Source organism: Excalfactoria chinensis, chromosome 20, assembly GCF_039878825.1.
Source record: "Excalfactoria chinensis isolate bCotChi1 chromosome 20, bCotChi1.hap2, whole genome shotgun sequence".
NCBI lineage: Eukaryota > Metazoa > Chordata > Aves > Galliformes > Phasianidae > Excalfactoria > Excalfactoria chinensis.
In genome coordinates, this window is record NC_092844.1 from 3,506,153 (window position 1) to 3,522,341 (window position 16,189).

Below are 16,189 nucleotides of genomic sequence, written 5' to 3' on the forward strand. Positions count from 1 at the left end.
GGAACTGAGGAGTGCAGGACTGCTAGATAACACCACATCTAGAGCACCTCAGGCTATTCGATATGGATAATAGGAAACTCAAATGGCCTTAATACATGTGAGTATTGGTTCCTTTTTTCATTTCTTTTTTTTTGCAGATGGTTGTGTTTCCAGTGAGCTTTCCTTCTAACACCACATGTGACATAAGAGCAAAGCTGTGCAATCAAGTGAACCCAGCAAGAATTCAAACAGTCTTGTGCTTTAAACTATTAAGCATGTGGAAACACTTCATTGTTCTGCCGTCTTGCCTGAACGGTGTTGTGTGAAATTTGGGAACTGAGATAGGGATTGCAGACATGGAAACTGGTTTATCTTGCTAGTATTTGTAATGCAAGACTGATGGTCAAGAACAGAGTATCTGTCAGCTTTGAGCCTCTTCTCCCTTGAGAGCTGTATCCGTTAGTACTGTAGCAGTTGCATCATTGACTCCTTCTTTGTCCCCAGACTCTTCCCTTCTGTGAATGAGAAGAAAGGAGAAGACTGAACATCCTGCTCTCACTTCTCTCCTTGCGTGATGCCAGCTGTGAGTGTTTCTTTGGCAGTGTCTTAGCTGGTTGTTGTGAGCAATAGTTAAGGAAGCAATCAGCAAGTATACTGCCCTAGAAGTGCTACACATTGTTGGGCCTGCCTCAGATCTCCCTGGCATGAGAGGTAGATGGGGATCCTGGTTGGGTTGCTGCCCAGATGTACTGTGTTGCATGGGAGCTTGGGTTGTCTGAAGGAGCAGAGGGTTCACTTAAGAAATGCTGCAGGATGCTTGATGTGGCCACTGCATCAGGCACAAATGAAGAAAAGAAGATAAGTGTTACAATTTGCTATTCCTTTTTCCTTTCCACATGAGTATTACTGAGAATAAAGTTCCTGCTACCAACACTGCAAAAAAGCAATACTGAATATTGGGAGAAGGTTCTGATTTTAGGGAGAATTCGTCTTAGCTTCAGGGTCAGGCTGATGTTGTCAAGTTGGTTTTGAGCCTTCTATGGGAACAACTCACCTGTAGTCATCATTTCTGTTGGCTGCTGGTCAGCAGGTATGTATAGCAAGTCTATGCAGTCAGTAGTCAGGCAGCCAGGAACTTAGCTGATCTTTCTGGAGAGGAACTGGATTTTAGTGATGCAATCAGCTATTTCTCCTTAACTTGTCTCTATAGGAGTGAGACAAGGGAGATTTCTGGAGAAGACAAATCTAGGGTGATAGCAGTTATTGGGGGGGGTGGGGAATGGAGCTCCACAAGCTCAGCAGAGGGCAAGTCCTTGCCAAAATCTAGTTGACACTTACAGTACTTGTGCAGAGAATGAGAGCTTTCATTAATTCTGATGTAAAGAGATTGGCTTTGTTTAATATTCTATGGTTCCTGCTGACTTGGCTGGGTGTCATAATCCAGGGATGTCAAACCTTAAGCCTTTTTTAAAACACGAGCTATGACTTTGGTTGCCTACACTTCTGTATGCCTTCTTTTTTTTCCAGACACGAACATAATTGCACCAATTACAGGGAGTTGTGCAACTTTACGAACTGTCTATAAAAGTTCTGCACTTAGAAGATGGGTGGCCAGAAGGGAGCAGAGTATCCTTCTGTTGCAACTCTTCTGAAACTTCATCTCTACCTTTGCAGGGTGGTTGTCATGAGGCAAATGTTTTGAGTCAGTACACCAGCTTTCCTGACCAGCTATTACTGTTTTAGCTTTAGGTTTATTCTTCACTGAACAAAATAGCAGTCAGTCCCACGCTTTCTGGGGAGAAGCAGGATGTGGTTCTGCTTTTTAACTTTACTGCATTATAGGTAATAAATGGCTTTAAAAAAATCACTGCACTGCAGAGTGCCTCTCTGTATTCTCTGTAAGTGCCTTTTATAACAAGTGCTCTTGGCCAAAACAGTGCTACTCTGTATGGTGCACTGACTGGAATGTGGTTGGGGTGATGGACACACTCACGGAGCTCAACCTGTATCACCTACTCTGTAATTCCTGAGCAACTTTGTGTTAATACATTTAGAAGGTTTGAATTCCAGTATATAACAATGCTTTGAACCTTAACTTTGGTGTGGTAGTGTTCGAACCAGGATGGATAGTAGTGTCTGTGTCTGACACATTGCAAATGTCATTGCAAATTATATTCCGTGTGCTCTCTGCTACCTTGGGAAGAAACCCATGATGCAAACAGAACTGCAACTAAGTGTCGTTGATGTGATGTGGTTGATCCCCTGGTTAGACAGATGGTAATAGTTGCCCACAGTTCTGGGACCTGAGCAGTCAGCACCTGCACATGGTGAGGATCTGCACATGGTTTAAATGCAAACACTTTGGCTTGGCTCACTGAAGGAGAGTGAGGAGTGTGGTGTGGTGCTTTACTGCACCTTTCCAGAATCTGAAGGTGACCCTGAACTGTGGTGGTTGAGTGGCCTCGTGTTAATGAAAGAACTGAACTCCTGAGCTCTGTTTTACACCATTTCCCCTTCGCAGAATTGTCTCTTTGCTGCTTTGCACTTCAAATGACTCGTGTGAAGACGTGAATGAGGCTCCTGGCACAGGGGCAAGAGAAGCTGGCAAACCTCGTGACTTCCACTTGAGGAGGCTTCTTATTAGCTTTTATATCCTTGTCTCATCTGTGTTATAACTGCAGGCTCTGGGCGGACCTTTCTCTCACGTGATACTGTGTGTACTTCCAATTCAATCTATGGTAAAGATTGCACCCCCAAAATACAAGTGTTTGGTCTATTTTCTCATTGCTATTATTATCTTCTAAGAAAAACATATGGGCAACAACTCTTACATCTGAAATGTGGTGTTTCCTTTTGACATGCTGTTGGGCTGTGAATGCTGCAGCGAGTGGGAACATCCCATATTAATCTCCTGATTTAAATTTGAAATGAAAACCTGTCTCAACACTGGGGCCATCCTTAATTCATTGACTGTGCTGGCTGCATTCCAGCAGTGTAGCTAATTACATTCTGCCCACATCAAACTGTCCTTGCTGTGGTGGCTTTTCTTTTTTGTCAGTTGCTGGCATGAATTTTAGTGTAGTCTCTGCAGCCTGACTTCACATTTCCAGTGCTAATGGAAAGCTGCTTACAATGACTAAGCATCTCTCCCTGATGAAAGGGAAGCCCTTGGATTGCTGGGCAGAGCCAGCACAGAGCTGTGTGTGCAGCAGTGAGGTGCCCTGGTGTAGCTGTGTGCACTCTGCTCCATTGCAGCTCTATTGCAGGAGAGATGGAGCACCATGACTTCACATACCAGACTTGTTGATGACCAGAGGGGTGGGAAGCAGGAGAATGGTGGTGCTAACCTGGAAGTAGCGGCAGCAGAGAAAGGCCAGTCTTGCATAATTGGGATAAAATGGGAATTCACATCGTGTTTGTGAATTGCAGAAGTCCTGGAATTAATTGAAAGGAACTTGTTAGAGCTGCCGTTTGGGGGCAGAGTTCTGTAGCTCTATTCAGATTATTCCTTCCAAAAGGGACACCTGTGTGGGGCTCACAGGAGTCAGGGCGTGCAGCACACGTGGCTGTGTAGATCCTCAGTACTGTGTGTGTTCTGTGTAATTCTACATGGATTGCAATTCTGGTTCCAGCAGAACTGTTCTGTATATAACAGCCTCCCGCTGTGCCCAATTCCCAGCATGACCTTATGCATGTGAACGCAGAGCTGTTTGACTGCACTATTTGCCAAGTAAAACCCTTCAAACCACTGAAAGCTGCTTTTTCTTCTGCCAAGAAGAGCTGCATGAGAGCTGGCTGCAGTATCTGCACCTGTTTGGCTGTGTTGGTAAGTGTCCTAAATAGATGCACGGGGAATGCATCTCCTTCTTTATGTGGGAGTTCTGCAGACTTTTTGCTTGAGTCTTTTAAAGCTGTTCTCTGGGAGGAGCAGCTACTGAGAAGCTCTGGAGGCTCTGATCATCATATTCGATCGTTCTGGAGTTTCTCGAGCAGCCCATGAAGCTTGTAGTGAAACCCCGGGCCCTGCTTTGCTGCCAGCTCTGCTGGGGACGGGTGCTGCTGTGGGATATGGCAGCTTGGAGCGGCAGTGACCCCTCGTGGGCAGAGGGATCGGGTTGGGAGGTGTGCGGCTGTAAGCTGTGCTAAGTCTCTTCCTTTCACGTGTGTCCTCTGAAGCTGCGATGCGCTGTCTGAAGTGTCCAGAGCAATCCTGTTTGCTCAGCCCTTGGTGAAGGCAGAGTTGGTGTACAGGTGTGTCAGAGGAGCTGGAAAGAACCCAGGACTTCTGCACAGGTACTTTTCCCATAGTCTCTATCTTAAAATGCATCTCAGTAAAACGGGACGGAGTTGGAATTTGCGTTTCCAATTTAATTGTCAGATTCCAATTTAAATGTCCGATATTCCCTTCTGTATGATGTTAAAAGTTCAGGTCAGGCCATGAGTTGTGGGAATGGATTATCTTGCCGGACTTCTGAATGAGGCTACATTGTAGAGCTGCATCCATCACTCCAAAAAACCTAATGCTCAGAAGCCGGGGCTGAAGATGAGGTGGTCTGTGTGGATGTTTGCTATGGGGGCATCTTGTTTCTTTGGTGCTGTAAGAGTGGAGGAAGGAAAACCAAAGGAAAGGAGGAAGCCAAAAAAATACTGTATAACAGCAACCAGTGGGAATGCAGCACTGACTGAACTTTGTCATGTGATTTTCTTAGGGTCAGATGGCAGCTAAAGAAAGTCTGGAATAGCATTTAGTGAGAGCTTCAGTGTCAGACTGTGCTCGGGGGGAAAAGTGAGTCTGCATTGCTGCAACTTCCTTTTCCTATGGGGATCACGCAGTGGGCGTCAGGCTCCAAAATGCATTTGTTCTAAATGTGGTTTGCACTAAAACGCCAATAGTGCAGAAAGCAATAATAAAAAAGAAAGCAGTTCAGTACTGGTTATTTGGATGTACGGTTCTTAATGCAGAACTGGTCAAAATGCAAGAAATAAAACGTTGTGGATCCCCTTCTAAATTTGGAAGATGGGGATGTAAAACTGAAAGCGCACCGTGGCAGAAAGCAATATGCAAACACTGAACTTGTTTTCTGAAGGTTTTTCTGGCCCGGATGGACGTGCTGGGGTGCGGTGGATGTTGCTGAGAGAAGCTGGGGGGGTGTCGAGGTGTGAGACATCGGGTTCTGTGGGTCAGCGTTAAAATGAGTGCTGGGATGCTTAAGCTGTGTTAGGGAGCGAGGCACCTGAAGCAGTACGAATCCCCGCTGGAACCTGAGCTGAAATCGAAGGAATCGAGTAAAGCTTTGAGGTTCGCTGTGCTCGTTCCGGGTGGGTGTATCGCCGAACCTCCCGCCGTCCCGTGCAGCAGGCGGTCCCGCTGGGCTTTGTATTTAAGGAAACGAGCCGGCTGCGGGCTTCCCGGGGGCGGGGCGGGTTGCTCCGCCGCTCCCGGCCTCCCTCCGTCCCTCCTCCCTCCCTCCCCGTTGCCCTCCTCCCTCTTCTCTCCCCGCACGCCGCCCCGCGTCGCCCGGCTCCGTGCCCGGCATGCCGCAGCCGCTGCCCCCCACGCAGCTGTACGCGGCGGAGCGGGCGGCGGTGCTGACTTCGTGCGTGCTGTCCTCGCTGGGCTCCGGGCTCCTGGTGGGCACCCACGCTCTGTGGCCGGAGCTGCGGACCCGTCCCCGGGAGCTCCTGCTCTACCTCTCCCTGGCCGACCTCCTCTCCGCCCTCTCTTATTTCTACGGGGTGCTGCAGGACTTCGACAAGACCTCGTGGGACTGCGTGCTGCAGGGCGCCCTGTCCACCTTCTCCAACACCAGCTCCTTCTTCTGGACCATGGCCGTTGCCCTCTACCTCTATCTCACCATTGTGAGGGGCTCGCCCACGGGCGCGGGCTTGCTCTGCTGCTTCCACATCGTGAGGTGGGTGCTGTGGGTCCTGCGGGCCCCTGCTCACTCCTTAGGGATACGGTGCCTTCCTCGAATTTCCTTTGGAATATGGGGTTTGCTGCTTCCCGACTAACCCACCCTGCTTATTCCCCACTACCACATCCAAGGGAAGATGTGAAGACGTTAAAGTAGTTTGCTCAAAGTCATACTAAGTGTGACAGCGACTCAAAATCCTGCCTTCTTCCCCTCTGCAGCCTGCTCTCACATCCCAGCAATCACAGCCCAAACTCATTTGCAACCTCTGCTCTGTTTGAGCTCCGTTAACCAGATTTCCCACACGGGCAGCCTGTTTGTCTGTCCCCCCATCCCTGAGGGATTGCTGTACCCAGCAGCACTGGGTGAGCACCATCCACGCTGTGAGGAGAGCATGGAAGGTTGTTTTGGCACATTTGAAAGCCCACAAAGCAGCCCACAGTGGAGCTCGGTGTCTTGGTTTCTGCTGTTCAGTGAGCTGATTTTCCACATCGTGTTTAGTAAAAGCCTTCATTATGCAACTTAAGCTTGGGTAATCATGTGCTACCTCTGCGCTGAGCAAAACAGTGATCCCTCAGTGCTCGGTGCTGCCAGGCTTTTGCACTATGTTGTGTGAGGAGTGGTTGGGTTTAAAAGAAAAGAAAAAAGCTTAAGGAAAGCAGTGTGTTTTCTTTGATCTGCCCTCGCAATGAATGTCACCTTTTGTTTTCAACTGCATAAGTAACTCACGTTCTGCCCAGAGCTGATGTTTGGAGCATCTTCCTGCCTTATGATGTATGTAAAGCAGAGAAGACGATCGTGGACCTGTCCTCTTCCCATCGCCTCCTGACATATCCTCCTTCTGCTTCCCTGCATCTCCGTCACTACCTGAGAACTTGTCTGTAAACACAAACTCTGGGCATGCTGTGTGATGGGGGCTGTTCCCACACGTTCCAGTGCTTCAGGATCCTCCTGGCTGCATCCTGTGGTTACGGCTGGAAAATCTTGTTGTGCTGCACAGGCAGGAGCTGCAGCTCACTTTGCAGGTTGCCATTGCAGTCACACAGTGACTAATGTGTGAAGAGCTGTGCTGAGATACAGGCCTGGAAGGGATGGGAGGCAGGACAGGATTCTTCTGTTGGATGTGAGCTTCCCAGTCCTTGCCAGCAGTTACTCAGTGCTTGTAGCAATGAGTATGTGTCAAACACTGAGCATAACCAGACACTTTGCTCTTAGAGCTGGCTAAACATCAGTTGGAAGTCAATACCTGGAATTTTTGTAAGGAAATTAGCACGTTGCTAGGATGAAACCTGATCAACAGGTTTGTTCCTTGCTGAGTTGAGTCACGGTACTGTGTTCACCTAGAGACACACAGGGCAACTGCAGGTTTCGCTTTGGTTTTAAATCTGTGTTGAGCTCAGATGAGCTTTGAAAACAAGTTTGTGGTTTGCTTTGAAAATACCTGTAGGGCTTGTAAGGGTGCAAACTGTGGGATCCAGAAGGTCGGTTTCCAGACAGCCTCGTTTGTTCTGAGTTCCTGAATCTCAAAGCATCACTTGGTTGGGTCGTGGTTTCTTTGCTTGTGAGCACCTGATCCAAGCTGAGCGTGAGGAGTGGAGCAGATCACACCTTGGGACTGCTGCTGGCGTCGTCTCTGATAGCCATTGCTCTTGACCTCTGAAATGCTTATGCTTTGTGATGGGGCTCTGCAGGTGTCTATAAACACTGAGAGAGTATATAGGACTCTTTTTGGGTCTGAGACCTCATAGGGCTGCTTCTGTCCCAAGGCCTCACCTCAGGTGCGGAGATCTCTTGAACACTGCTGTGCTTCTGTCTTTTAGTTTATACAGCTCAGTGACAAAGCCAGCCGAAGGGAAGCTGCCTGGTGGTACTTCAGTACTGAACGTCCAGTTAATGTTTAGGTTGGAAAAATGCAGAGATTGGAGCAGGTTTGCTCTGCAGTTGTGTTTACAGTGTGTCCCAGAACCTGAGCTGGGCTTGGATCTCTGGAAGCTGACTTTCCTCTCTTGGAGAACAAAAGCTCTGCTCCCCTGCAGGAAGTGCCTGCGTGTTGCTGTAGGATCTGACCTGCACAGGCTGACAGCAGCAAATCTTCCCTGCTTGCAAGAGCCAGTGGTGGGGGAGAAAAGAAAAAGCACCTGTCCAGAGTAAATCAAAATGTGGTGTTAAGCAACCTGACCCCAGGCACGCTGAGGACAAGAAAACCAGCACGGCTTGAGCCGTGAGCAGCTGCAGTGTAAGGGTTCTTGCCTTAACTTGCATGAATGCAGTACTTGTTAATCTGGAAGGATGTGCTGCATTGTATGTATTTGTATTAATAGACTGTGGGGTGCTGTATGAGGGAAATAGGTGCTGCTGTATCTGCCTTGGGGATGGACTTGCAGCCTGCTTTCCTTTTTATCTCCCACATTGATGGCATTCAGATCTAAGGCCCAGCCTACATAATTACACTTAGAGGTTCGAAGCAGAATTTCTGCCACTTTCTGCTCTTTTGGATCCTTTTAATTCCAGTCTTCAAGCACGCTTTGGGCGTGTATATTGTATACAGATCTGGTTCTTCTAGATGACTATGAAGCACTGGTATTTTCCAGTACTGGTAGCCTGTTCTCTAGGGGTTCTTAAGAAAAACCTAATCATGAGTCTGTTCTCCTTTCCACTTTGCTAAATCATTTCCAAATAAGCTGGAGATAAAGAAGTTCATTGAAATGCCTGCTTTCTCTCTAGAGTCCTTCTAACTTCCCTTTCAGTTTGTTGTCCCTTGTACTTGTGATAGCCTCCTGATCCCAATATGCTGCTGCAGTGATACTGGAAGCTCAAATCACGCTCCTGTTGTATGGCAGTTCTCTTCCCCATTTTTCCTTATGCTGGTTGGATACCTGATTTCTTCCTTTTTTTCAGACTCACTGGCTGTCTGCTGTTCCATCCTGTAGCCTCTTAATGTGTCTATATGTCCTCACACTGCTCTCTTTTATATTTATACCCAGTAACTTGACCCCATTTTATCTTCCTGTATCATTCTCTTTCAGTTTCAGGTCACTGTAAAGGTAATTATTTAAGCAAATTAGTTTCTTAATACATTTCTTTCTTCCTTCATGCATCTGGAGAGACTGGGAGGATCATGCTGGAAGCCCAGTCTGTGCTCTCTGAAGCATCTGTCACCCATTGATAAACTGTGCCTCGTAAGCCTCTGAAGAAGCTTTTTGGGAGGGTGAATATGGGAAGGGCAGGAGGTGTGCTCAGCTGAGAGCAGGCCAGTGTTACAGCCACAAAGTGATGTGAGTAATGGGCCAGGGCAGGACTGTAAAGTCCTGGGTATATACAGCAGCTGGGAAAGGGCTTGGGTGTTTTACATTTGGCTTTGGGGAATCTTTCAGTGTTTGCTCATGGCTTCTTGTGGGCAGCCTGAGATGCTGAGTGAATTAACCATGCGCGTCAGCACAGTTACTGTTCTGCTAAATGCTTCCCCATATGATCATCTGCTGTCAGGAAAGAAGCTGAAGACAAAACAGCTCCAAATAATGTGAAACTTGCTCCTCTCGGCTTAGTTACTTCAAATCCTGTTGCCACCACTGCTTTCCCTGACAAGTAATTCTCCCTTTGTCCTTCAGAAACTACTGCTTTGCTCTCAAAGTATCGACTGTGCCCCCATTAAAGCAAACAAAATAATCAATACACAACTATTATCGCCAACGGTAACAAAACAAATATTGCAGAAATGACAGAATAGAACTGTAGATTTTTGTCACCTGTGCCAAGCATCACTTAGGAACCAACATAGGATTTGACCGCTTACGTTTTGAGAGCTGTGAATGGGCCAACTTGCTCCTGCACTGCTGGGCCCTGCAGGATGGTCATATTGCACTGTGCTGTGGCTTGCTGAATCTTGGGCCTCCCCAGAAAGGGATGGGAGGAATGGATGGGATTTTTCTTGCCTTGCTGCTCCTTGACTGCTTGTGGCTCAGGCCAGGTCCTGGTCCTCATTATGGAACATTGTTGTATTTCTTTCCTTTGTGTCTCCTCTGGGATTGAGAACCCAGGTTGAATTTGAAATGGGACTGCATGGGCTCGCACTCCACATCAATGTGCTGTCAAATACTTGCTTGTCGCTGTCACTCTAGGCCTGATGCAGGTGTGTTGGTGCTGTGATTCTCCTAGGGTCTATGGGGACTGCACTGTGCCTGCCCTTGGCATGACCTTGCTGCTTGTTCTTTCCACAGCTGGGGAGTCCCCCTTGCCATTACGATTGCGGCTGTGGCTCTGAAGAAGATTGGCTATGATGCCTCCAATGTTTCCGTGGGCTGGTGCTGGGTCAACTTGGATGCAGAGGATCGAGTGCTGTGGATGCTGCTGACAGGGAAAGTTTGGGAGATACTGGCCTATGTGACTTTGCCCGTGCTTTATATCCTAATCAAGAGGCACATCAATAGAGCGGTGAGTGCTTTGCTGTGTGCAGCTCAGCTTACAGACTTATTATGTGATTTTATCCTCCGTCGCTCCGAACATTTTGCTGTGTTTTAGCAGCTCTGTAGACAAGAATTTCTTCATATGCTGCTGAAATATATCCACTGCTGATTCAGCAGCCTGTAGCATCGTCACACAGTCACTTTGCTCCAGAAGAATGTGAAAGGCTCTTGAGAACCTACAGGGTTATGGAATGAAATGTGAATCCTGCAGTAGGAACTGAAACTGTGTGAGGGACAAAACTCTAATCAGTCATCCATACGGTTCCACTTGTGCCAAGCCCCTGGCCTTACCTAACCACCGAAATCAGATAATGTGCTGAAGAATGTTCACAGCACACACCTTGCTGTGGTGCAGCCATAGCAGTGATAGTAGTGGACAAACACAGCTCTGGTTAGGGTAGGATCCCCCTGACAAGCTCTAAGAGTCCTGAACCTTCCCAAGGGAACTGGGGCAGATTTGCTCGTGCTTGTCACCACCACCAGACACAAAGCAGACAGGACTCAATGTTCCAGCAGCTGTCAAAGACAGCAACGTGACTGTCTGGAAAGCTGATCCTTGCCAGCCAGGCTCACCCTCCTGCTCTGCCAGGGACATGCTCTGCTCTCCCCTCTGACCCTGCTGGGCAACAGCACTGAGAGCCACCCTCAGTGCTCAAAGCAGCTGCACAGAGGGCCTTCTGGACTGGAGAAGCCTTTTCCTAGGAGGAGTGCATGCTTTTAAGGCTCTATCAATGGGTTTTGCAGGGGTGGTTCTGGCACAACCTGAGATACGTTATGCAAAAAAGGGGCTTTCTGGCTTTTTGTTCACTTCTGTGTCTCTCTTCCATCTCCTCAAAAGCGTGCAGCTCTCTCAGAGTATCGTCCCATTCTCTCAAGAGCACCTGCTCTTCAGCCGTGGGCTTCCACAGCAGACAAGAAGTTGATTCTCATCCCTGTCATCTTCATCATCCTTCGCATCTGGAGCACTGTGCGCTTCGTTCTGACGCTCTGCAACTCCCCTGCAGTGCAAAATTCAGTCCTGGTTGTCCTGCATGTGAGTGTTGTCGAAACAATTCATTAGAGGGAAAGTCTTGGGGGGGAAATAAATCCCTGTTGCTCTTAATACCACGCTTTGTGCCAAGATGCATTGGTGGCTGGCAGAAGCATCTGCTCTGGGATGCTCAGCAGTGCTGTTCCAGCAGCATCTAGTGGGCACTGGGAGTAGCTGCAAGCAGTGTGGCTGCTGGTAGGGGAAGGGAAGCAGATTTAGAGCAGCAACACTGGATACCTGTCCTGCAGCAGTCAGTGCTGCTTTTGGATGCAAGGCAGTATTTTCTGTGGTGTTTTCCTATAGTAGGTGGCAGTTGCTGACTCACAGTCCTGCAGCTGGTCTGCCCAGCAGTACTTAGAAGTGTTCTTCTCTTGGAAGTGCCAGTAGGAACAGCACTGCTTAATCCTTTTCTTGCCCTTGCAGGGAATTGGAAACACGTTTCAAGGAGGTGCCAACTGTATCATGTTTGTCCTCTGCACGCGCGTGGTCCGTGCTCGGCTGCTGTCCTCCATTTGCTGTTGTCACCATGATGATGTGGGTTGGCCATGGCAAAGCTCAAGCAGCAGCCGGCAGCACCCAGACCCTGCTGAGAGCCAGGACGTGCCAGAGCCCGAGCGGACGAAGCCTCTGCTGTCCAGCACCTGAGACTTGGCTGCCTGCATCTCAACGCTGATTCCAACCTTCTGGGTAACCTGCTTGTTCTCTGCTTCACAGCCCAATGCAAAGGTTGGGAAACAGCAGTTGGCAGAGGGAGAAAAAGGGTTCCCCTGTGGGGCTGCTCTTGATCTCACGTGCTGTGCATTCATCTCTTCTGTACTATACAGTTTGGGTGTATTTAGTGCCCCAAGTGTTCATCATGTGGTAACGCAATCCCTTCCTGCCATCAAACCCGGATTGGAGCAGTTCTGTTCTGAGCTAGTTGTGAAGGCAGCTGAGCTTTAGGAATGGATCCTCCATACCTGTATTCAGCTACTGCAGGGGATGCCCCTCGTTCCAGCCTATTGTCCTGGCTCAGGGGAAGTGCTGGGCTGTAACTATTCTTCATTTCATGTAGGTGTGGGATCATCCCCGAGCCCCACAGGGGGAGCTAAAGCCTGGGAGAAAGCATCGCTGGAGCGGCCGAGTACAGTGAAGATGTCCCACTCGTGTGGGTTCAGATCCCTGCTGCTGCAGTCTTGGACTTTGCTCGGGATCCTCTGGAAGACACTGTGTGGCTCACTCCAGCTTCCTGGTTTTCTTCCCTCCTTCTCCTCTCCCTTCCACCGTACATCTTAAGTTGTTTGGAGTTTGGCTTTTCTGTCTGACAGGGCAAATGTGTTGTGAGTTCTGGGGTGAACAAATGTGGGTGTAGGGAAACTTTAGTTGCTGCTGAATAGGACTGCCCTGGGCGTGGGTTCCAGTCCTCACCTGTGAGCTCTGCTGGGAAGCTCTGGCCTGGCTCACATTCTTCACTTGAACACAGACAACAGTATGCAGACATTGGTTTTGATGGATGGTTCCTCTTCATGCTTTATTCCTCTTTCTCAGTGGTCACGGGTTGTTCCCAGGGTTTGTGGTGGCTGCATGCTTACTGCCTGCTGGGGATGTCTGAACTCTGGGTGTCCCAGCCCGCAGCAGGGAGGATGCATCTGCTGGTTGCACTGTGCAGGGCTGTGCTCTGTTCTTGGCATGTGGCTGCTGGCTCAGAGCTGGGGAGGGTTGGTTTGTTTGCTGTTTGCAGGTGCTGTTGAAACCTATTGACAATTCCTTGCTTGTGGGTTTTTTGGTTGTTTTTTTTTTTTTTAAGTTATTTTCTCCAACATCTACAAAATAAAGTCTTGTTTCTTTACCAAGGTTGTTCAGGCGTGTTGTGGTGGGCCTCTCAGTGCCATGAAGAACGTGGATGAGAAACTGTTCCAAGATCTTCCTTCACATTTCTTGTGTGTACCTTAGAGGTTGTGCTGGAGGACAAATCTCTTGTGTCTGTGTAGACAAATGTCTCTTCATATCTCTTTTGTGTGCATTGCATACAAAACCTTTCCAATCTCTTATCAGTTTGAGTAACCTGTTCACCACTCTGCATTACGGTGTTTGATTCCCACTGGCCGATGGCTGTGAACTGTGATAAGATCCAAGCGTGTGGGTCTTGCTTTCCGTACATGCTGTTGACCTTATGTGTTGTGGCTCTTCAGCTATGGGAGATTACAAACATTATCTAATCATAAAAATACAAATTGGATTTCCTCCATGTGAGGCCATGCTGCAAAGTATGTGGGAGTAATGCTGGTGAGAGCTGGAGCTTTCCCAGGCCTCGTCCAAATAGAGAAAGTTCAGATGTTTAGGGGAAAAAAGGGGGCAGGCTGTCAGCTGAGCAGTGCTGTGGAAGTTGCATGCATTCCAGGCAGTGACAGAGCTTTTCTTGGCTGAAAACTTCATCCATCTCACAGGGCTGTGAGGAGCTGAGCCCCAGTGCATGCAGTGCTGCAGGCCTATGGCTACTTTTACAACTGATTGAGCAACTGTGTCTGTTTCTAGGGTTGCACAATGCTTCCCATCTGAGGTATTTGCTTTACTGTGGCTTAGAATTGTACTCCAGATTTAACTTCTTGATCCAGAAATGTTCTCTGCCAGAGACCTGCTGCAGGGCTGGCGAGGAAATGAGTTCAGATGCTTCAGAGAGCAAGCAGAGGGAAGCTTGTTTGTTCTGCAGTGTTAGAAGTGATGGATGGCTCCTTGCAGTATTTTGGCTGCTCTGTCAGGGGGACTTGCTGACAACGCTCTGCCTTGTGACTGCATTACAAGCCTCTGAAAAAAATGTTAGCTTGCACTTCAAGGGTTGTCTTTTAGTTAATCTATCCTAAATACTGCTGTGACTTTGCCCCTTGGAGCTCCACTGCTCAGCTGCTCCAATGCACAGACTTGGCCTTGGTGTTAGAATGAAGGGCAGGAGCCGTGTGCTGGCTTCCACCAGCTCTTCTGGGGGTCCTAGAAGTTCAGAATGGCTTTGAAGATCTCAAGATGGAAAGAGCTGGAGGTGTGGGAGTGTGTTGTCTGCCTGCTATGGACTGGAGGAGTGGAGCCTGGTGAGGAGAAGGAAAAAAAGGGATGCTCATTAAACAAAAAGAGCAACCAGGCAAAAGATGAAGATAACCTGGGGTGGTTGAAAGGAGAGGATAACAACTCTCATCCATTCAAACCTGCAGGGAGCCATGAATTGGATGCAGAGCGGCACGAGGTGGCAAAAGGCAAGTCTTGGTGGCACAACCATGCTTCTGTCCTGCACAGAAATGCAAGCCCACTGAAGTTCAAGAGGGCACTGTGAGCATTTGGGCAGTCAGGTGCTTCTGCTGAACGAAGTGCAGATGGAGCTTTAACATCCAAGCATTCCAACGCTTTCTGCAACATCTGCTTTAGCAGACGGTCATACCAATGGAGAAAGGACTGGACAGTTCCCAGAGAAAGTTATCAGGGCCGAATCCGGTGAGTTCACAGATCTGCCTGCCCCTCTGCTGCTGTCTGGGGGATGTGTGTGTGGCTGAGGCTATTATTAGGTGGTCTGACAGTCACTGTGGAAAAGGAAGGAAGCTGTCAGGATGCCTCCCAGTATTGCCTTTGTGCAGCCAGAATAGGGTCTTGCTCATCTCCTAGTTGCAGAAATTCTTGTGTGCTGCTATTATCTGCAAAATGACCCGTTTTATCCAGGATCTGCTTTTGCTGTTGATAGATATTCAGATTGCCACGTCTACAACTTGCTTACCTGTCCAGGAGCCACTACACAGCTAATAAAGCAGTATCTTTACGTGACAAGTAGCTAACTTGTTTGCTAAATTATGGTCTCACTTTGAGGCCTCACTTGTAGCTCGAGGCTACGTGTGGTGTTGACTTTCCCCTTCTGTACATACAGTTCCTTCCCAGACTGCGAGTGAGAGATGTCCATGTCACTCATGGAGAGGCTGTGCTGTTGGGTGCCTCCTAATGAGACTCCTTACTCCAGGCACTGCAGCTCCCAGCCTAATGGCAGCTATTCCATGGCTTGCTGCTGCTGTTCTTAACTGCGTGTGTTGTCAGCAGATTGACTCTCATGGAAAGTAAGCCTCATCTTTTAATTATATTTACCCTCCTTTTGCCATGGATAGCAGGATGTTGTAGGGTCTGGCTCTGAGTGCAGGCAGTTATGGTGGGTGTAAACAGTTCCTGCATACTGGTGTGGGAGGATGCAATGGACAGAAAAGAGCAGTGCTAGGTTAATGCCTTCATGCAAGCACACTGCGTTCTGGCAGCCACTGCCCAGCAGATGATTTGCTGAGAGAAACGTGATAGTAAAATTCCTATGAAGTTGGCTCTCTTGGTGCTGGCTCTGCTCTGCTCTTTGCTCAAGTCCAATAGGATCTGAGCAGTTGGAGGCAACAATTATTGCCCTGCAATTACTGTGAAAGTTCAAGATTTGCTCCCCATCCTTAGAATCATCATAAAATCATAGAATTACCCAGGTTGGAAAAGACCTCAAAGATTATCAAGTCCAACCACAGCCTAACCATAGTACCCTAACTCTAACTACCCTCTGCTAAGCCATATCTCTGAGCACCACATCCAAATGGCCCTTAATCAAATCCACCATATCACTGTTAGCACCTGCTGGCTGGGGTGCCTCAGTGTGAATGCTGAGATTGGGTGAGAGTTGTTGGTGCAAAGGATATGCTGTTTGCATCTCCGTGCAGCTAAATCCCCATGGGATTGATATGTGGGAGCGTGGAGCAGGTTCTGAAGGATGCAGGAGTGTTGGTGTGAGTCACTGAGGACAGTTTCCATACGAAGATTACTGACTT

At 48.4% G+C, this 16,189-nt stretch overlaps 1 protein-coding gene across 1 annotated transcript; it reads left to right on the forward strand.

The window, feature by feature from the left end:
* Window positions 1–5,136: 5,136 nt before the first annotated feature.
* On the forward strand, window positions 5,137–13,215 carry GPR157 (G protein-coupled receptor 157). Its single transcript, XM_072354352.1, has 5 exons — window positions 5,137–5,891; window positions 10,109–10,322; window positions 11,193–11,387; window positions 11,808–12,071; window positions 12,439–13,215. The coding sequence occupies exons 1-4, from the start codon at window positions 5,515–5,517 to the stop codon at window positions 12,027–12,029; spliced, it is 1,008 nt and encodes a 335-aa protein (XP_072210453.1). The 5' UTR covers window positions 5,137–5,514; the 3' UTR covers window positions 12,030–12,071; window positions 12,439–13,215.
* Window positions 13,216–16,189: the final 2,974 nt, after the last annotated feature.

Excerpts from the sequence above, each read along its gene's own strand:
- GPR157 (XM_072354352.1), top strand. The coding sequence starts at position 5,515 with ATGCCGCAGCCGCTGCCCCCCACGCAGCTGTACGCGGCGGAGCGGGCG. Across the intron at positions 5,892-10,108 it reads TGCTGCTTCCACATCGTGAG|CTGGGGAGTCCCCCTTGCCA; the intron begins GTGGGTGCTGTG and ends TTCTTTCCACAG. Across the intron at positions 11,388-11,807 it reads CAGTCCTGGTTGTCCTGCAT|GGAATTGGAAACACGTTTCA; the intron begins GTGAGTGTTGTC and ends TTGCCCTTGCAG.